Genomic DNA, 19,532 nt, shown 5'->3' on the forward strand with positions numbered 1-19,532 from the left:
ACAACAAGCAGAAAAACGCCACGATTGTATAACAATTTAATGAAGAGCTCTATACAAAAATGAAGAAATGAGTAGAATTTTTGTTAAAATACAACAATAAGTATGTTTTGCGAATGAAAATTCGTAGAAAATCTAATAATACAAAATCAATAACCTGTATCATTGACCTCGAATAAAAGGATTAATTCTCGGTATGTTCGATAATAATATTATCAAGCAATCAATGACATTTTGAAGAAATGAAAACTTTTTGGCATTTGTAAAACTTGTAAAAACTTCAGAGCTGACCAACTTTTTCAACTTTTATAGACGTTTTGCTCCATACAAACATCACAAACTCGATGGTTTTCGAAATATTTCCACGAATAAGTAAACGAGAAAGTAAAAATGAAAAAAACAAATAAGCAAAGAAAAACACGAACAACAATCTGAACAACAATCGATATACCTACTTTATTATACAGTGAGTGGTCTTTGGCGAAAATAAATTAGGACTTGGATTGCTTACAGTACTACCGAGGACTTGAAAAGTGTTTTTCGTCTTTCTATTGAGATATTTGTACGATTCACTGTACCTAATAATTAGTAATTTTAAAAGGAAAATCTGTTCCATTTTTTCCCCATCATGATGACTACTTATTACATAGGTTACGAGTTAATGAAGTTTTTCGTTTCATCAAAATAAACAGTTAAACACATTAAATAAACATAATCGTATTTTTAAGCTGAAAATGACTGAAAATAGATAAACGGGTTCTCAAAATCAAAATAAAAATAGTGAAGCGAGAGGTCAACGATTATGACTGATGTTCGTGAAACACCAAAGTAAATAGGGCTTTCAAAAATCGGCGCTCCTATTAATTTTTCATCAACTGTTTTGGTACCTACACTAGTCGAAGTTGATGAACTTTTACTTTTTAATTTAAACTCTGTCTAACTTGATGATCATCGTTAAGTAACTTGGGATAGAATTCTAATGTTTTGAAAAAAAAAAAAAAAAAACCATCAACACCTTAAACATCCGATACGTAATTTAAAGGAAACTTATTAGAAATATATGAGAACTGTCACCACGCAAAGGTTGGCAAAAAGGATCCTCTTTGCACAGCTCAGCAATTTCTGAGGCCGAATGCAGTGTAGCCAATTTGTAAAGAAATAAGTCTCCGTTACTTTGCAATAATTTTTATACAGTAGGTACATTTAACGCTGGAAATGAATCACATAAAATTTGGCAAACAAAAAGAGAGGAGGGTGCGACTTTCTAATCTGAATGTTTCTCGCACACTTGAAGGCTTTTTAATTACCTAAAACTCGTTTAAAAATTCTTCACGCGTTGTTTAAGTAAAATTATCCACTTACTCGCCTACCTAAGTATGCTGTAGGTAGATACCTATGAAATCACGAATACGACAAAAGACATTATACTACGCTTACATGTTAACGCGACTGTACAAATAACAACTTCATTTAAAACGTAAACATTTCACGCTTTGCTTTATCCTTTACAAAGGAAGTAAAGGAACTATCATACAAAACATATAGAGACACATATATTTGGCACTGTAGTGTCCTACGCAATAATCATAAATTTCTTCCTTATTGTACAATTGTTTTTCACGTACTAAATGAGAAATATTCGCTTGCACTGCTTAACGAATACATTTTGAATTTAATTTATGCAGATTGCAGATAGACAATTTGAAATTTACTAGCTCAGAGCAGGAGAAGAGGAGGACAGAATCGCGAATCACAATTTCAAAAAAAAAATGGCAGGTGTTTTCTTCTCGTTGCTTTTTTCTATTATTGTTATTGAATGGGTAGGCAAATTGATTAAATATGTATTTATAATTCATTTACTTAATCAGAATTGAGGTTGAACATGAAATCAAAAAATACTATTCTCATCGAGTAGAAAACGTTCAAAAATTGAATTGAAAGCTGGGAAAAAACGATTTGAATCACGAACTATACCAATCGTTTAAAAAATGTTCGAATAACGAGTCATCACAAATCAATTCGAATCATTGTATGCTAAGAATCACGTTGAAAATAAATCGAATCATAAATATACGTAAAAATACACGATCCGAATCGCACCCACCACCCACTCCTGGCTCAGAGCGATGCAGTTTTCTTATTTCCTTAACTCGGAAAAATGTAATAATCCTCATTTTACAAGTCGACGAGGAAAAAAAACTGAAAAGAATCACTTTATGATTGAATTTGTATATAAATTTAAATACCTACGCATTCCATTTAAAAACGTTTGGTCCCTAGTAGGTACCTGTAACCATTTTAAAAAATTCACTTCGAGAATTTTAATAGCAATGACGAGGTCGACGTAGAATTGCGAATACGTATCTAGGTACCTATCATTTTTTGATGCTAGATTTCTCCAAAAGCACTTCCAAAGCGAAAACTTTTTCTTAGTAGCTTTCAACTCAAAATAAAGGTCTTCACTGAATCTCGTCAAAACCCTCCAACATCCCTGAATAAAATTACGCCAAGTTTCCATCTGTTCGTAACGATTCAGCTAAATTTTAAACATTCTTTTTTTTAAATTCTAGAATCCACAATTTTTCATGGAAAATCTCGTGAAAAAATCAAATTTTGAAACCCAAAGAAATTATAAATTAAAATTTCATTTCAGATTTGCACGTGTTATTTATTAGGTAAAGCATTTTTGATGAAATAGGTAATATAAAAACAACGAGAAACATTGATTAAACAGGCACCTATAGGTAGATAATTTGATAGATATTTTTTTTCCTCCTGAAATATTAATTTTTGTTATTTCCAAAACATCAGTACCGGCCACCTATAATTTGAAAGTAATATTCCTTTACTTCGAGGTCATGTTTATTTTGATATATAAGACTGTCGATTTAATACACATGAAAAATAAAGTTGACCTATCATTTGCTGAAGAAAATTGATTCGAAAAATACGGGTATTCAAGTCTAAAATTATTCCAAATGTATAGGAATGTAGGTAAGGTACTGCACACTGCACGCATTTATGGCAAAAATATGAATATAAGACAATTTTACAAACGAATTTCAAATACACATTGATTTTGTTAAATAATAAAGGTTATATGTGCTGCATTGGAAAATTTATCGCAAATAATAGGTAGGTATTTCTGCTGTAATGAAATGTATGCAAGAGACATTCTATTAATCAGTAATTGCCTACGTAGATGAATGGAAGCGCTGTCAAGAATACCTATCAAATGATTCATTCATGGTTACAATTCACACTCTTGACATTGAACTTTTTTCTCAGACAATTAATGCTAAGAGAGAGAATAGAGTTATTCGTACATTTTCGATGTATGGTAGAACATATTTTCAGTAATAGTAATAGAAAACCCGAACAGTATAGCATTCCGTTTAAATTGTTCGTTAATTTTCATATTAAATTCCTGCAGAAGGTACTATATACAAACTAGACAATGAATTATAATGAAATGAAATTAAAGTATCTAAGTACAAGTAGAGAAGCTTTTGTTTTTTTTTCTCAGCATTTTACGCCTAAGATAGGTGTCAGATTTTTTTGGTTAGAAAATATATTGTTAGAGTAAGACAGATACGTATAAAAGTACCTAGATAACTTTGAAAAAAAAATCGTCTCCAGACGAAAGTTCATAGAATTTAGGAGTGTCAACTGGTGAGGCTGCATTTAAAATTACTTGTAGATACAGTTAAACATGGAATAAAATTTCTTTTTTTAACCAAAAGGGTCATTTTATGGCGAGCTTTTTTGTTATTTACTTACACCAGTATACAAACAGAACTCCAAAAGCTTTTGAATTCACCTACACATTCATCGCTTTAAAAACATCTGTCACTGTTTTCACAAATTTGTGGAATCCAAATACCACGTAACATCTGCTATTTAGAGGTACCTAAATCTTTCGCACTTCTTACAAACGATTTCACTGTTCAACAACTTTTGAACGATACAAATATTTACGAGCAATAAAAACCAAAAATCTGCAAATTTTCATCCAAATGTTGGCAATAAAAAAGTTACCTACCTGCTATTTTACAGTTAGTTATACGCTTATATCGATCAATATTAATGATAGGCAGCTATAGATGAGGTAAAGCTTACACGAAGCAGTAATGTTTTTTTTTTGGTACAGATGTAACGGGTGAGCTATGTTTTTTCAGAAATCATAGCTATAACTACTGCCAAGGTTTGGTCTTATCAATGACGTATTGTTACTCTGGTTACATAAGTCAACGAGCTTATGGTTTCAGAGTTCACCCTATGGTAGAATTCCGTTCATTTAAAGACCATTAAATGTTCGCATGGGATTGAAATAAACTTGACAAAGAAACTCGCGAAACGAGGATTTGGCGAATCGAGTAACTGCCACCACCAACTAGTATCCCTTTAATGATTTTATCTTTCCTTCCGACTCTGAAAGCTTTTTGAAATCTTGGCGTACTTTGTTGACAGTTTTTTTTTTTCAACCAACATTGTGACTTTTTTTCAACAATTACCAAACCATATTGATCATTACCAGGCTAAGGCTTTTCAAAAGTTCATATCCCCAGTTCTCTCAATGTTTGAGAAACTCAAAAGGAGGTGGTTGGTCGAAGGTTTACATTGTGCAAAAATCATGGGAATTCTGAAAATAGAAGTTTACGTTTAGGTATAGGTAGGTAGGTACCTAACTACCTTAGTTTTCTGAGTGATGTAAACGAAAAACTCAAAATATGCACTTCGGGAATACCCATAACCTATTTAAAGGTCTTCGGAAAAATTGTTGCATAGAAAACCGTAAGTACCTACCAAACGATTTTACTGTCGTTATTTCACTCGGTCAATTTCAGTTTTTCTTCTCATTAAGTTACTGTAGGTAACTACATACTTACTATAATGTCGAGTTTTTTTTCTCAATAATGTAATATGTATTTTTACGTTAATTGGTGGGTAATAATCGGTACCTATTAGTTCGGGATCTGCTTGAACAAATAACCGCTTTTTGCTCAAGATTTTTTTTAGGGCAAAAAAGTTGAACGTTTCTTCGTTTTTAAACTAGATTGAAAATACTTTTTTTTTCTGCATACAATCTGTTGCTACGGTTGCAAAAAATTTATGGCAAAATCTGTACACTAATTATAACTTACTCGTGGTTAAATTGAATACTAATCGTCGGGTAAACGTGACTCATTTAATAATTCGTTGGCATAAATCGATGCAATGGGATTTTCTGCCAACTTTAGGCCAATAAATAATTGAATAAAAAAGTTTTTTCTTTTCAACCAACATATTATGTTTTTTTGCTTGATGATATTTTCATGAATACAAGCTGTAAAATTTCATCTTGTTATGGACTGATTTATTATTACCTATTAGCACGAGGGTATAGTATGCAAGTCGCATCCTGAGAAAAATGCTCGTAATATATATCAGTGGTAATATTAAATAAGAGTAGGTATTCATTTAGAATTTCATTTATATTAACACCGATGAAATACGGTAACCAGAACACTTTGGAATTAATAATGCGGTTACAACAAATTGCATACTTTTTAGTTACCAACTACCAACCTAAAAGTGTAAACGTTTAGGAATTTAAAGAAGTAGGCAGTTAGTTGGTACTAAAGCAAGTGGAAAATTTATCTCGGAATGGGTACATAAAAAATTTGATTAAGACTGTACCTAATTAGAACTATTACCTATTCATCTGTATTGTAGGTACCTACCTAAGTAATTCCTTTTTAAAATATATATTACTTCTACTGATTTTTGTTAAAACGTGTATTTATTTGTATTGGAATGGATAGAGTCTTTCTGATTGTATTTTCTGTACTAATAAGAAGGTGTCTTGACCAGTAGAAAATTTCGAATCGTTACCGAAAAAAATTAATTGGAAGGATTGATTCATATAGTGAAAAAAATAACCTTTTCAAAATAAAACTTCCCTCGGTCCTCAGTCCCAGTCACATTGGCCTCCTGGCAAGGAGTCTCCAAAGTTTGAAAAAATAAAAAAGAAAAGGAATAATATTCAAAATCAGTGATTTTGTTCATGATTTGAAACTCACTTTGGAGAGAAGACATTACATCTATTTCTCAACTTTAGTCTATTTACAAGACTGAAAGGAATGTACTCAATAGAATAGCATTTTTAAAATGTTTCAGTGCCTTTGTAAAGGGCTTTAGTTATATGCAAACTTGAAAAATCTGCTCGTATATACCAAATAACTTTCACTTTGCCCTTTAAACTTTCATGATCGGCAAACTAATTTACACTTATGTGGTTTGGGTTGCTGTATTATCTACCAGTTAAATTGTTTGATAGGTAGGTAGGTAGGTACCTAAAACACAATACTTGACATATTCTGATCATACGAACTAACTAAATGGAGACTTAATTGAATTTTGCTTCGAAAGAATGCTGTCATATTTGATCGAATTATGTTGAAATATACCACGCAGGTTGAGGTACGTATTATTTAGGAATTGGTATTTTCCAGCCCGAGAAAACGCTCTACATAAATACGTAACACAAAATAACAGATGTAGGTAGGTACCTATTTATTTATGTAGATATACATATAGAGATTAGATGGATACTTAGCTAAAACGGATCAAAGATTGCATAAAGCTTGTTTAAAATCAGTGTTTTGAATATTAATAAAAGTGAAGAAACTTGTCATGGAAACGTCAAAGAATAAAATTTTTGGTACTGCATCCTTTATGAAAAATATTTTCCATATTTCTCGTTTTCGCTTCTCGTTTTTAAAGATTGAGGAAAAAAGACGTTCAAAACACTACCGATTCAGAAAGCACGAGTGCAATCTTGCATTAGTTGGTTTGTTTGTTTCTCCTTTTCGCATACAATTTAACAATATAAAAAAAAGTTAAACAGGTATACGAAATAAAATAAATTTAATTAAAGACTTAGGTACTTAATGGCCTAGTTAAGAATAAATACAAGGAAATAAAGACTTGAAAAAAAATTTGCTCGAGTGCAATGAAAAATACGTTTTCATCCATTAGTTTGCTGAGTAGGTACATAACTCGATTAAAGAAAACTTTTTGTTTTTTCAACAATTTGAAATCGAGCGAAACAAGAAAGTTTTAGGTAAAAGTATAGCTAGGTAGGTCCGGTAGGTAGATATATTATTTACCTGAGGAATGGCTAGACACAGTGCCATAAGCCATATGACTATGATGTGTTTTATCGCTCGAGACAGCTTCGAAACAGTTTGTGACATAAATGGATGGCATATAGCTACGTATCTTTCTATAGTGAACGCTGTTATGGTTAAAACGGTTGCATTGGCCGCTGATTCCGAAGCAAAACCTTGCAATACGCATGATACTTCTCCGAAAACATAGGAATACCTGCAAGAAAAAATAAAAATTAGGTACCAACATTTAGCGATGAGGTACGTACTTAGCTATTTTGTTATAGGAAAATTTTGTTGAATCGTGGTTGCGAATATTTCTCCGTAGGTACATAGTTAAAGTTCCGATGATTATATAAACTTTCGAAACTTAATTAAGTAAAGAAAGCATATATATTAGAGGAAATATGTGCATAGTGGCACATTCTTTACACCACCATACTTAATGTTTACCCATAACATATATATACCTACTCGTATGTATGTATACGAAGAAACTGCAATCTATATAACGGAATTCGTTCGAGAAAACTTTAGCTTTTAGGCTGATGGTCCTTTAAATGTACCAACATAAACGAATAAGCTCTCAAGAAAATTGTTCATATCACACGTCTTTTTGAAACTAGATTTATAAAGAATTATCTTCACGAAGACAAATTTCTTCTTAAACTCATCTGTCTTCTAGGAAGTAGGTAATATGAAGGTACGAGTAAATTTGTTATCTAATATAGTGCGATTTAAATCCACTTCACGTGAACGTTAAAGTTGTAAAATTAAGAAGAATACGCTAGTTTAACAAATCCATTTAGACCTACAAGGATTTGATTTGCTTAGATATGGGCACCTATTATACGTACTTGAAAAGGCACGACGAGGCGAACATTTATGTACCTATTCGTGATTACGAGAAATATCGTAAAATTAGCCCGCACCTACCTACAATAATTCTATTAAAAACAGAATCCGAAAAATGATAAATTTTATTTTGTTATCAGATAAGGAATTAACTACCCACCTAACAACATTCTTAGAAATGCAAAAACCGAGAACTGTAGACTGGACGAAAGTTTTTAGAGACTGATTTAAATCCTCAAGTAATCCCATCTCCCTTTTCGCATTTTAGATAGTTTTCTCTTTCTCTCTTTTTTTATTTTCGGTTTGAAAGTTGAAAAATTCTTTGGCTCGTTTGATATAATTTTTCTTACTGGTATCAAGATTGGGCCTCTAAACGTGGTTATCAGATTTTCTCAAAAGAACTGGGAAATTTTCGTGAAAAATTTGAGACCATAAAAATGTGCTTTTTTCTCCATGTCGAAAGTGGCCTTTAAAATGTGTTGGTAGTTTCAATATGACCTAGACCCAAGGAGAAAGATTTTCAGAATTGTAACCACCCAATCATACGTTTTGAGATTTCTGAACATTACGTACATTTATTGTGAAAAAGTTGGCCTAAGAAAAATCACATTTTTCCCATTAATGTCGGAAGTGGTCCTCAAAACGTGGTAGTGGATGGAATACATGACCTACGGAGAAGATTCTATGCAGAGTTGCAGCATGGTTCAATCGAGCGTTTCGGAATTTCGAAGCATTTTTTTGAAAGAATTGGTCTTCCACAAGTAGGTACTATTGTCCATAATTGGATCAAAATCGGCCCTCAAACAATGTAATTTAATGAATGAGTGACTGAGGGATTTCTCTAAGAGTATTTTCAGTCTAAAATACATATGTATACCTAATTACTTAATCAGAATTGGAAAACAGACGAATACGCGTTGTTCTTGATTCTTCAAGCAATAGTACTATGGTTTAGTTTGAGTACCTACCTCGACAGTTTGATTTTTTTCTATTAATTTTCAGTAAACAAACAAATAATAAGGTAAATATTTATAAAATTTATAAGAAAGAAAACACAAACAAAAAGCAGACTACAAAATTGATCATGAATGAAAATTAATAAGTATAAATTTTTTAACGCCTTTCGGCTACACTTTCGTTTAGTTTGGAAAATTCAGTTTGCATAGGTTTTAAGGTACCTATTCTTTTTTCTTGAATTGATTTTTCCTGGAAAGGATCACGTTACAAGCAGACTGATACTATGTTTAATGCGAATGGCAGATTCACCTAATACGTATCATAATTATTTTTCCTATCCTGTAATCTTATGATATGCAACTTCTTTTACACAAGTCGAATATAGTTTAATGTTTCAACACGAGTGATCGAGTTTCTAAGTGGAGGAGGTAAAATTAAATTAATCTCATCATGACATTGGGACAGATTAAAAAACCAATTGGATTCTTTTAAAATAGGTAGGTACTCAATTTACTTCTCTAGCCAGTTTTAGTAAACGCACAATGTTTTGAATTAAATTAAAATGAGGTACCTATAACTACCTACGCCGTATTGATCTAGTCAAATTTGCGAATTACCTACTAAAACAAATTCAAGGTGAATGCTACGAATAAAGAAATGCAATTCTTCTACCTATGTTAGGTATACATAACTTACGTGTTGCTTAGTTGGATTAATTAAAAATTTCGACTCATTTGAATTCAAAATCTTTCACAACAAATTAGTTAGGCATCATTTCCTACAAGATTACATAATTCAATTTCCTTCGTGTACCTATACGTGCATAAAACAAACAGGCGACTGTATAAAATGAAAATTTGATAGCCAGTTGTCTGAAACTTTTTACATTTTTACAAAAAAGTTAATTCAATTTTCATTTGTTTTTAATATGTTTATTTATAATTTAAAAATAACGGGTTTCTAGGTAGGTACTTAGTATTACAGATTTTATGAAATAATTAATGGTTATTGTTTCTTTTCAGCTGACACCATTAAACCATTACATAATAAATGATCTTCCAAAAATAGTATTTGGTAAAATGGATTAAAATTGTTTTAAGCTATAAAATTTTAAAACGAAGGCGGATGTATTTTTTTTAATAGAAAAAATAAGTCAGTATAATATCTAAATGGTACCGATATCCCTATAGTTGCTTTGTTTATGATAGACATGAAAAAGCTCGACCATTTGTTATTTGATTAATATTCAAATTAATGGTTACTATAATTTTTATTTTAGGTACGATAGATAATCATAATAAAAATCTGTTTTCCATTCTTCACCTACGTTCACATAATTAGACGCATAATCACAATCATTATTCCTATAGGCTTGCTAAAATTACCCACCGACTGCTCGGAACTTGTCAAAAATAATTATATACTTAATCATCTAAACTAGACTTTTAATTTTTTTAAATAAAACTTAATCGATTGTATTCTACCGCTGAAATAATCAAACGAGAAATTTTAAAAATGACAATTTGTGTAGGTACCTAACTTGACAAATCCGTCGTAAATCCAACGTCAAATTAATTTACACGCATCAGTTCGTTTAAAGAAAGTTGTCAAAGTGTGATACCAAGCAAAAAATGATTCAAGGTAAAATTGACGAAGATTATAGTTTTCCAACAAGGGTGTAATGAAAAGTTAGTTGAAAATTCTGTGTTGGAAATAACCTCAATTTTTTCACGTTCACATATGTATACCTACCTACTTACACAGTTGAGTTTAGGTGCCTGCTCATTATTACGTATTATTATCATCCCATATTTTTTCAGTTTTTCATTCTAGGTAAACGTGAAATTTCAGTCTACAGTAGAGTAATTTTGACAAATTTACGTAATTTTTCAAACCATTTGCAAACAAAATAAGCTATTGCAAAAAAATACTATACGTGGGTGCTACGATCTTGATAATGTCAATTTGCAATTTGATACGAAAAGAATTCCACGAAGTTTGTTTGGGTTTTCTTCTCAATTAGTCGATTCTAAAAATAAAGTACAAAAGTATGAGAAAGCTGCAGGTTACCGAGCTTATTAAGGCAATTGTATAGGTTTCGATGGATTGTCGAATGTATTTTACCTATACCTACATGATTGTTGACTTTTTATTACGCAATCGGGTACGTAACCTACAAACTACAAAGTTATAATATGTACCTACATGCTTATCGACACGTACCATTTATTAATTTGTGACATAAAATAACGTGTTATGGGATATTTTTGTACACGTAAGTATGTATTTTTGTTCGTGTATTTTTTTTCAAATGCAGAACCGCCGTCTATTTTTTTACCAACGTGTAAAATTAATTACATTGTGGTAAATTATCACAGAAATTTATGATGTTTTATATCAACATTATTAGTATGCACAATAATGCATTCAAAAAACCTCAAAGGTAGCCTTTGATGCAGAACAAAATCCTGGAAATTCAATTCTAAAATTATTATACAACGTAAAAATCAGTAATCACTTCATTTTTTCCCCCAAAAAGGAGGAATATTGAATGGTAGAAAATTTTTTCGAATTGGTTAAAAAAAAAGTCCAAAGAGTATCTGATAGTACATATTCATCAGAACAAATTATACAAGTGCTGCGAATTTCATTTTTCAACTTTTGTAGAATTTTTGAATGTTTTGGTCCATTTTACATTTTCATGAAAAAATCAAAATTTGATGATCAATTGAATTGAGGTAGGAAGCTAAAATTTGGTTATCCTATTTTTGAACTCCTAAACACGTTTTGTGTCATTCTGGAACCCAGAAGGTTCGATTCAAACGAACACGACACCAATATTATCAAAGTGTATTAGTTCTATTTCAAAAATTGAAAACATTGAGGAGAGGACTGAGGCTGAGAGGGGCTTAGGTGAGTGACACCAATTCTGATACCACACAGTGGTCCAGGAGATCGCCAAAAACGTATGTAAATTTAATATTGACGAAACCTTAGGGTTACCTAGTTTATTGTTGACCATGGCTGATTATGAATCTGATGTTATTTTTTCGATCGAAATGGGAGTAAGAGGGCGGGGAATGAACATCTAAAATTTAATCATAATACTGTGTGATGTCTATTAGAGTGGATCGCCTCATCCCCTTCCCACAAAATAAATCGGCGAATTTTGACCAAATTTAGCAGATACCTCCACATTGAATTGAAAGTTACTCAGAAAAATGTTTAGCTTCAGAGGTACCCCTGCAGGTGGGGAGATATGGGCCCTCAAAGAAAGGACATTTTTAAAGAAATCGTGTTTTTTTTTTTCGCTTTAACCCTACCCAACTTGTTTTGTAAAAAATAACCCACGCCCAAAAGATTTTTATTATTACATATTACCATAATCTCAAAAATTCGTAAAAAGTAACTAAACACTTATGACATTTTTTCGATTTTTTGAAATTGGCAATAAGATCACTACAAAGTCGGCACCACTGCGTTCCAAAATATTTCAGATTTCTCCAGTTTCAGGTATGATATGTATTTTTCAAAATTTTGGCATAATTAATGGGAAATATCTTCGAAGAAAAAATTTTCAAAACGTTTATTCAAAAATGAGCGATTTGCAAATTTTCATCGGTTCAGTAAAACCCTAAAAGTGGTCCTTGGATTTTGTCGGCAATAGCATCCGAACCCTCTTGGAGACAAATTCGTCCTTCTTACTTATCTGTGGCTAAATTTGAACACAAGGGTAAGTACACTAATAAACACCTACCACTGATAAAATGATAAGACGTCATTTAATTTGTAACTTATACCTAGTTTTGTTAAGAATTTGTATACCTAGATACTACGCCAAGCGAAAAAAAGAATTTTTGGTTTATATTTTCATGTAAATTTACTAGCGTAACATTATACGAAATGAAACATTAATCAACTCTTACCTAATACTTTGTTAGAAAAATTTGTCGACTTCATAAGAACTCTAAATAGGAAAGTATAAAATTTCCCTCGTTAAAAATACTTATACTAAGCAGATAGGTAGGTAGGTAGGTAGGTAGGTAGGTAGGTAGGTAGGTACTTAACACAGGAATACTCGAAAGTTGGAACTTTTTTAATGAAATCACATAAAGTTCTGCATATTCTCACAAAAAATACAACGAGTAGGTACCTAAAATGTACAAAAATGTTAGAACGACATTACCGTCCAAAGTACCTACGAGTTTGCGTCATTGTATTTATACAAAGTTGTAACCATCCGATCATTTAAGTAGAATGCTGAATGAAAAAAAACAACAACAAATAAACAAAAAATTAATTCAAACACGTCTACATACAAAATTTTTAAAGGTTCTCGCACAAAAAGCATACACATAATTTTCACTCTAAGCTAGAAAATCTAGTCCTCGTACTTCGTGAATTTGTTATTGTAGGTCTTTCTCAAAGTTTGTTAACGTCTTATCAATTTTTTTAAAATAAATAATACCTACACTTGAAGCGTAATTGCATTAAGGAAAAGTCAAGAATAAAATAATTAGTCACAGGATTACAACTTTGAGAATTTCTCATAAGTTTCTATACCTACAGGTATAGGGTCCGTTTCACAATCACTCGGCATTTTAAAATTTAACTTTATTTCGTAATGATCAAGTTCAGAATGACTGTGCTCCTCAAACAGAATATAAAGGTGTTGACTCCCCTGAACCCACTTATTACCAACAAGAGGTACTTAGAAAGTTTTTCATTAAAAATATAGGTTGGCAAAGTGAAATATGTAGATGCATATGATTGGTGGAATGTTTTCTCTCCAGTCCAACAACCAATCATGTGCTATCATTATTATCATTCACTGTGACCAACCGAAATATTTAGCAGAAAACTTTTTCAGGGGTTCACGATATTTCCGAGCACCCTGTACCTATTCTCAGCTTTTAAACAGGTAAAGTTAAACCTACAGAGTGAGCAGAGATATCGAGTAGCCCCAAAAAAGTTTTCTGCTAAATGTTTCGGTAGATGGTGACAGTGAATGATAATAATAACGATAGCATTAGGACATACTTAATTCATTGTTGGACAGAGGTAAAAATATTCCACCAATCATATGCATCAATTTCACGTAGCCAACCTATATTTTCACCTAAAAACTTTCTTCGAGGTACTCAATATTTCTCCGCACCCTATAGATACAGAAGTTCTATCCATTCTTTATCAAGATTTACTCTACTGTAAAAATAGTCAGTAGGTATAAAAAGTCATAAACTTTTTATAAGGCCATAAATATCATAATAAGTTACAGTTTGTAAACGGAGGTCATTTGTTGTTTCTATATTTTTTCAACTTTTCAAAGGTTCTTACGCCAAAGCCAATATATCATTTTTAAAACTTGAAAAAATGTCATATTTTTCTTCCGAAAAATTTCAAGAATCCGTTATTCTCTTAGGAAATGGAATTACACGAGAAATTACATGTAGAACGTAGGCAGGTATTCTTTTCTCAACCATAAATAAAAAGTATGGTAACCTTTCACTTTCAATGCGAAATTTTTAATTTAATTGAGAATAAAGATTCAGTATCCGTGAATTTAATTTTCAGGATAGTGACTTTTTAAAGGAAAAAACTGCCGTTTAAAAACAATAAATACCGAAGAGATGAAATATTTCTCATCTTCTATGCAAATACATTTTCTTATTGTACATAAAAAAAATGAAAATAAGTATATCCTTGAGGTATAACGAGATGGTACAGCGGCTATGTATTGTTTACAAGACACACACGAATAAATCTCGTATTTCTTTTCAAATATACCCAACTTGGATAGGATACTTACTCGTGCTTAAGCACGAAATTGAATTTTGATTCCAATTTTTAATCTGAGATTAATATACTGGGTTACAAATGAAACAAAATTCGAGAACATGATACCTACCTATCTTTCATATGCTCTCCTATACTTACATATTTTGTAAACAAAGGCACGACACGTGCTTTTGATAATATCTACAATCCTACATATACGAAGCATTTATTACGTATGTATTATATCTACTCAATTTATTGTTTTGAAATTCAAATAGGTACTTTAACTAATAAAAAATCGAAGGGATTTGGAAAATATACAATAAATGAATCAACGTGTCAATACAAACTCGTGAAAAACAGACAGACGCTAATCACACATTTAAAAAAAATCCTGCTTGAAAAAAAAATCAATTTCACAACAAAATACAAAACATACTCTCATCAGACTATTGAAAAATATCGTACTAGGTATGTACAATAAACGAAAAAGAGAATTTGAATAAGTAGGTAGGTATTTGCTGTTTAATGAATGGAAAAATTTCAAATTTGGACCGGACAGGACAGAACAGAATAGTTGAAAATGGTTTCAAAATTCAAAGAATAAATTTTCGAAAAATTTCACAAAAAGAGCCATTATGAAACTTAGCATTCGAGAGCATAAAAACTTACTTATTACTTCTATTGAAGAAGGAACCTAAAAAAAAAAACACCACAGACTAAACGTACTCGTACGCATAATTTTCAAAAATTCACCATTAATTTGACAAATGAATACAGAATTTTGAATTAAATTTGATCTGGTAGATACCTACTTTTGGATGCTTGTAAGTACAACATAAAATCAATTCCTTTTCATGTAGGTACCAATAAATAGTATTGATACAGAGAAAAAATTAAATTAAAAAAAATACAGCAGGTATGCTTATTGAAAAACATGCAAACCTGATAACCATGCCTCAAGGTATGTCTGACTTGATTTCAAAATGTGAAATAACTTGCTCGGTACAATTTTATTCATATCGTATGTACTAATATGCAATATTTACAATAAACCATTTGCTTACAGTATCAGATACTTATTCTTCGTTTAACAAAGCACAATAAACAACTAAGTAGGTACCTATTATATTAATTTGAAAAGCAGGAAAATTCTCATAAAACGCGATTCGTCATTCACAAAAATCGCAACAGTATTATTAACAATACAGAAGCAGATACTTTTTGTACTTAATATTGCGTAGATCGTAGATATAGGTATTCGATATCTCAGTGAGTACATTTATCAGCAAGTACTTAGAGTTACATATCCATTTATACACGACATGCGTCAAATTAACATATGAAAAAATGTTGTTTTCATCATTTATAGCGTATGAAATATTTTTAAACGTGCAATAAAAGTGTATATTTTCATCGTATTTATTGATTAGTATAGTTATGATGGTTAGATCAGGTATGTGTCTTTTTATGTCATTTTCAACATTACTGCCAGCGAATATGCCAATGGAAAAATGTAAGAAATTTCAATAAATTTGGCATTTTATATGTAATCGGTTTTAAATATCGAATAAGTAGGAACGTATGGAAAATTTGCAAAAATAATATCCGCTGTTGAATGTAAAAATGATAAAATATTTGGATTGCTGAAGACATTGACGAAATTCGTCATTCAAATCAGGTTACTCAATGACGTTGTAAAATTACGGATGGATGAGGCGAGAAGGAGGTTCGATGAAAATTTCAACATGATTTTTGAAATTTCCTACTCTGATTTTATGGATATCTACCTAAGGTAGTGTGAACGCTAAGTTTTTTAATATCTACAGAAATTTATTCACAGGCTTCCTGTTCCCAAAAATTAAGCCTGGATCGAACATTCAAAGTCCGGATGGAATTTTTTTGAAAAGTCATGAATATCTACCTGAGTTTCACACTTTCAAATTCAATTTCAATGTCAAGCAGTAACGTAAACCAAGATCTGCCTTCTTCAAGAAGAGACGAGATAGACCGGCTATTGAAAAATTTGCGAAATCATAAATTATTAAATTAACTCGAGAGAATAGAAGGTCTTGGGTTCAATCCCAATGCCTTAAAAATTTTGGAAAATTGAATTTTAATTTTTTAAAAAATTTAAACAGTTCTAATTTAAGGTAGGTTGGCAAGTACCTAGCTATAAAGATAATTAGGCACATATTAAATTTAGAAATTCGATTCATCAAAAAAGTGTTTACCTAGATCTTACCTATAGGTGTATTTCACTTCATACGTACGTACCTACTTGGACGTACCCTGTCTCTTGAGAAATTGAAACCATTCCGCCATAAAATTTAATCGAAGTCAAGACTGCTATTTAGAAGCATAAACATAATTTAAATCAAAAGTTAAAGTTCGTTCACTCGGTTTTAAAACAAGTTTTGTATAATTCCACTCCATTACACGATGTCGTTCAAGTATCGGCGGCACGAGCAACGTATCTATGTCAGTATCATCAGACAACCTTTTATTTTACATGTGACCTTGAACATTTTTCCACCAGTAGGAAGCGTCGAATAAGTCTACGAAATGCTAAACAAATTTCTTGCCCTTGTTTAAAGTGTGTAGTAAAGAGACAACTGCAATGTATAGGTATAGGTACTTTAGAAAAATATTACGTAGACGTACCTACCTAAGGCAATGGACCTGGCAGTTGTACTTAGATAAATGGCCAATTTTTTTTGAGCCTGAAAATTAACAATTTAATAAGGAAGCCACAAAGGTGATCTGATTTGGACGAAACGACGATTTTTGGAAAGATAATATACTTAGTCTGAAACCATCATGATCAAGATTTCAGCCCCCCCCCCAATTCGATTCATTTTAGGCAATTTATGCTTCAATAAAAAAAAATATTATATGTCTATATGTATTTAGAAAAAAATGGAAGTTAGTCCTGAAACTGATATCAACTCTGCCAAACCAAATTTCATCATTTCCGGGACCGGTCATTTTGGAGTCTCCAACACGAATTTTAATTTTTCTGGAATTTTAAAAATTTTCCAGAAAACGTGAAAATTAATTTGGGAAAAAAATTTCTATCCGTAGGGAATTTTTGGAAATTTTCACGAATGACTGTACCTTGTTTAAAACCAACTCCAAACACCATTTTGAGTTATTATTTTTGATTTCACCAATAGAGCCTTTTGTAATTGGGGTGGGAGATTTTTTTTAGAGATGACGAATTGCGCAAATCAAAGCTCTCATAGTGCATTTGCAAGGTAGATAGGGATGCTCAAGGGTGCTCAAAGTTTTGACGAAAATAGGATAGCCGATAGGTATCTTGAAAACTGCGAGTGGTACAAAATTGGAACTTTTTTGCTAGTAAATAATGTGGGTTTATAGAAACGCTGTCTGGAGATGTAAGAAAAAAGAATTCTGCGACAGGTTGATACGTACATTGAGTTTTTTACTTAAACTTCTTTGATTTTGGGTAAAAATCGAGAAAATTTTATTCTTAAGTAGGTAGCCGGTAGATACCTACATCTCCCCGCATTACGAGTTCTGTTTTCAAGATTTCCCCAACGACACGATTCAAAGAACGATTTCACTCGACCGCGTAACGCAAAAATATCGGGTAATTTTCATTCTTACTATACTATTTTCATAATATTTGTCACACGTACGTAAATTCTCGTTATTTGATTCGGATTTTATAGCCGTGCGCACTAATTTCGATTAAAAAACCAACGCGTATTGTTGAAAAAGGAAATGAATTATTCATTTTATTTTTCACAATAATATTCTCCATTACAATGATTATAAAAATGTAATGTCATTTTTATATTTATGTTGCAAACGGAATTATGGAACTAACTTGCCGCAAATGTGTTGTCAATTTCGTCGTACTAAAATTTAAGTACTTTTGCAGCAAAATCGACTATAGGTTAACTGTCGTTGGTACATAAATTTTTTCCTCTTTACTCGTACAGTAAATTACTAAACGTAGGTGGGCGGTAAGCCGATTTGTCTTAATTGGTGCTTTCGAAATCAAAGAAGTTCGCACTGGAATTCCTTATACTGTTGTCTCGCGTAGGTATTATTTTTCAAATGGTTCGATTTGATTTGAACGAAACGAAGAAAAATTCTCGTATTACCAAAGACCAACGTGAATCATTTACCTACCTAACACATGTATGTACCTTTATTTGAGTGACTCTCAGTAGGTAGGTACCGTATTCGTACTCATATTTATGTGTATTTACTATAAAGGTACCAATGTATCCTATACTGATTGAGTGTGTCTATTTAGCCAAGCTTTTTTTATGCACTTACTTTCGTGTATTTGACTTTCCCCCCCCCCCCCCTATTAGTATTAAATCTTGTCAATGACCTTACTAAGTGTATCAACCATATTTCAAGGAAAACCAAGGTTATAAGGTCATTTTCAGCAATAGCTCATGTCTATATCTATACAATATTGAACTGCGATGGAAAGGAGGAAAAATATATAAATTTAACAAGTTAATAGGATCATTATAAGGCATACCTAAATTATGTATAAATTTGGCCATATCTTCCTACTTCAAAATATAGATACCTATACCTATCTATGTGATGATTAAAAATCGAACACACGTCGGTATAAAGTTTATAGCAGACACACCTGATACCAACTGCAAATCAACACCCATCAAATAATAATTTTTCGTAATTAAATTGAGTTTTGTTAAATACCTCGCCACATATGGGGAAGTAATAAGTCGAGGTAAGTAACATATGAGAGACGGGCTGATTCAAACGACGACGACTGATTTA

The 19,532-nt window shown here is 31.7% G+C and overlaps 1 protein-coding gene across 2 annotated transcripts in view; it reads right to left on the bottom strand.

Moving 5' to 3' along the window:
* The window catches only part of LOC135840200 (pyrokinin-1 receptor-like), a 99,728-nt gene that overhangs the window by 20,457 nt on the left and 59,739 nt on the right, over positions 1-19,532 (bottom strand). For both annotated transcript variants that reach the window (XM_065356600.1, XM_065356601.1), the window contains exon 3: positions 7,149-7,365. In XM_065356600.1, the coding sequence (XP_065212672.1) occupies positions 7,149-7,365 (217 nt within the window). The remainder of the gene's footprint in view (positions 1-7,148; positions 7,366-19,532) is intronic.

Source organism: Planococcus citri, chromosome 3, assembly GCF_950023065.1.
Source record: "Planococcus citri chromosome 3, ihPlaCitr1.1, whole genome shotgun sequence".
NCBI classification, from domain to species: domain Eukaryota; kingdom Metazoa; phylum Arthropoda; class Insecta; order Hemiptera; family Pseudococcidae; genus Planococcus; species Planococcus citri.